This window comes from Scardinius erythrophthalmus (genome assembly GCF_964197995.2).
Source record: "Scardinius erythrophthalmus genome assembly, chromosome: 6".
NCBI lineage: Eukaryota > Metazoa > Chordata > Actinopteri > Cypriniformes > Leuciscidae > Scardinius > Scardinius erythrophthalmus.
Window position 1 is genome coordinate 1,595,963 of NC_138226.1, and position 1,550 is coordinate 1,597,512.

The 1,550-nt window shown below is 40.4% G+C and overlaps 1 protein-coding gene across 1 annotated transcript in view; it reads right to left on the minus strand.

The window, feature by feature from the left end:
• Nucleotides 1-958: 958 nt before the first annotated feature.
• Nucleotides 959-1,550, minus strand: part of arsh (arylsulfatase H) — a 12,973-nt gene continuing 12,381 nt past the window's right edge. Inside the window, exon 8 of the mRNA XM_081368542.1 lies at nt 959-1,545. Coding sequence (XP_081224668.1) covers nt 1,279-1,545 — 267 coding nt within the window. The 3' untranslated portion in view covers nt 959-1,278. The remainder of the gene's footprint in view (nt 1,546-1,550) is intronic.

A 1,550-nucleotide genomic window follows, 5' to 3' on the forward strand; every position in this document is an offset into this window, starting at 1 on the left:
ATTTTTAGAGCATCTATTAATATTGTTTAATGCTAGTTAATAGAAATGTGTTATTTTGCAGTGCATTAAATAATGTTAACATTCAACGTTTGATTTAAAAACGTGAGCAAATGTTAAAATTAATATTAAGATTAATAAAGGCTGTAGAAATATTGTTCATTGTAAGCTCATGCTAACTCATTTAGTTAACTACGTAAACATGAAACCATAATGTAAAGTTTAACCGAAATGTTTAATATTTAATGTAAATATGTCAGGACAAGAGTTCGCAACACTTTACTGAATACAAAAATATTATTTTAAGGTTTATTAAACAAAACTGGTAACACTTTACAATAACGTTTAATTTGTTAACATTAGTTAACATTAACAATGAATAATATTTATAATACAATATTTATTAATCTTAATCTCAACATTTTCTAGTGCAGTTTTAAATTAAAATGTCTATCTGTTAATTAGTTAATGCATGATCATGAACATAATATTAACTTGCAGAGGTTAAAACTGTAAATATATATTGCTCATAGTCAGTTCATGTTGGTTAATGCACTAATGCTAATAAATTTTGAGTGTTTATTAAATATAGTAATATTGTCTTGCAGTGTTAGTCTAATGCATTAAGTAATGTTATGTAATGGGACCTTATTGTAAAATGTCATTGAAAATGTTTTAATATTTAATAAAGTGAGTGAGTGAGCGGGTGTGTGTGTGTAAATGTGAGTGTGTGTGTGTGAGAAGTTTAAATATTTTACCCAGTACTTTCAGACATGTATGATGAAGACACGACAATGTCTCTTTCTATTAAAGCTTCCCTTTTAAAGCACGAGTCACATGATCACATCCTTCCCTCTCTTATTCCCTCAGTGTGTGTGTGTGTGTGTGTGTGTGTGTGTGAGTATGAGCAGGAGCAGGAGCAGAATGGGAAGGTCCCGCAGAGGTGTGTGTGTGAGAGTGTGTGTGTGTGTGTGTGTGTGTGTGAGAGCAGGAGCAGAATGGGAAGGTCCCAGAGCAGGGCTGAAGCCACGGCTTCCACAGAGTGTGTGTCCAGGTCAGCTGATTCTCCATCGGAGTGTGTGTTCTGCGGTGATCCTCCACGGCCCGTCTCACACACTTCAGCACCTCTAAGACCCGCGGCTCCGTCTCCGGTGCGAGTTGCTAAGGTGTTGCTAGGGTGTTCTATGAATAAAGGTGACTTGAGTTCTGGGTGGTTGCTAGGGTGTTGCTTTGGTAATGCTAGAGTGTTCTAGCTGGTTGCTAGGGTGTTGCTAGGGTGTTCTATAAAGAAAGGTGACTTGAATTTTCTGAGCAGGAGCAGAATGGGAAGGTCCCGCAGCAGGGCTGAAGCCACGGCCTCCACAGGGTGTGTGTCCAGGTCAGCTGATTCTCCACCGGTGTGTGTGTTCTGCGGTGATCCTCCACGGCCCGCCTCACACACTTCAGCACCTCTGAGAACCGCGGCTCCGTGTCCGGTGTGAGCGGGAGACTCTCCGACGGGTCCCTGAGGAGCTCGAACACCAGCGGCGGGTCGTGGTACGTCACGAACTCCC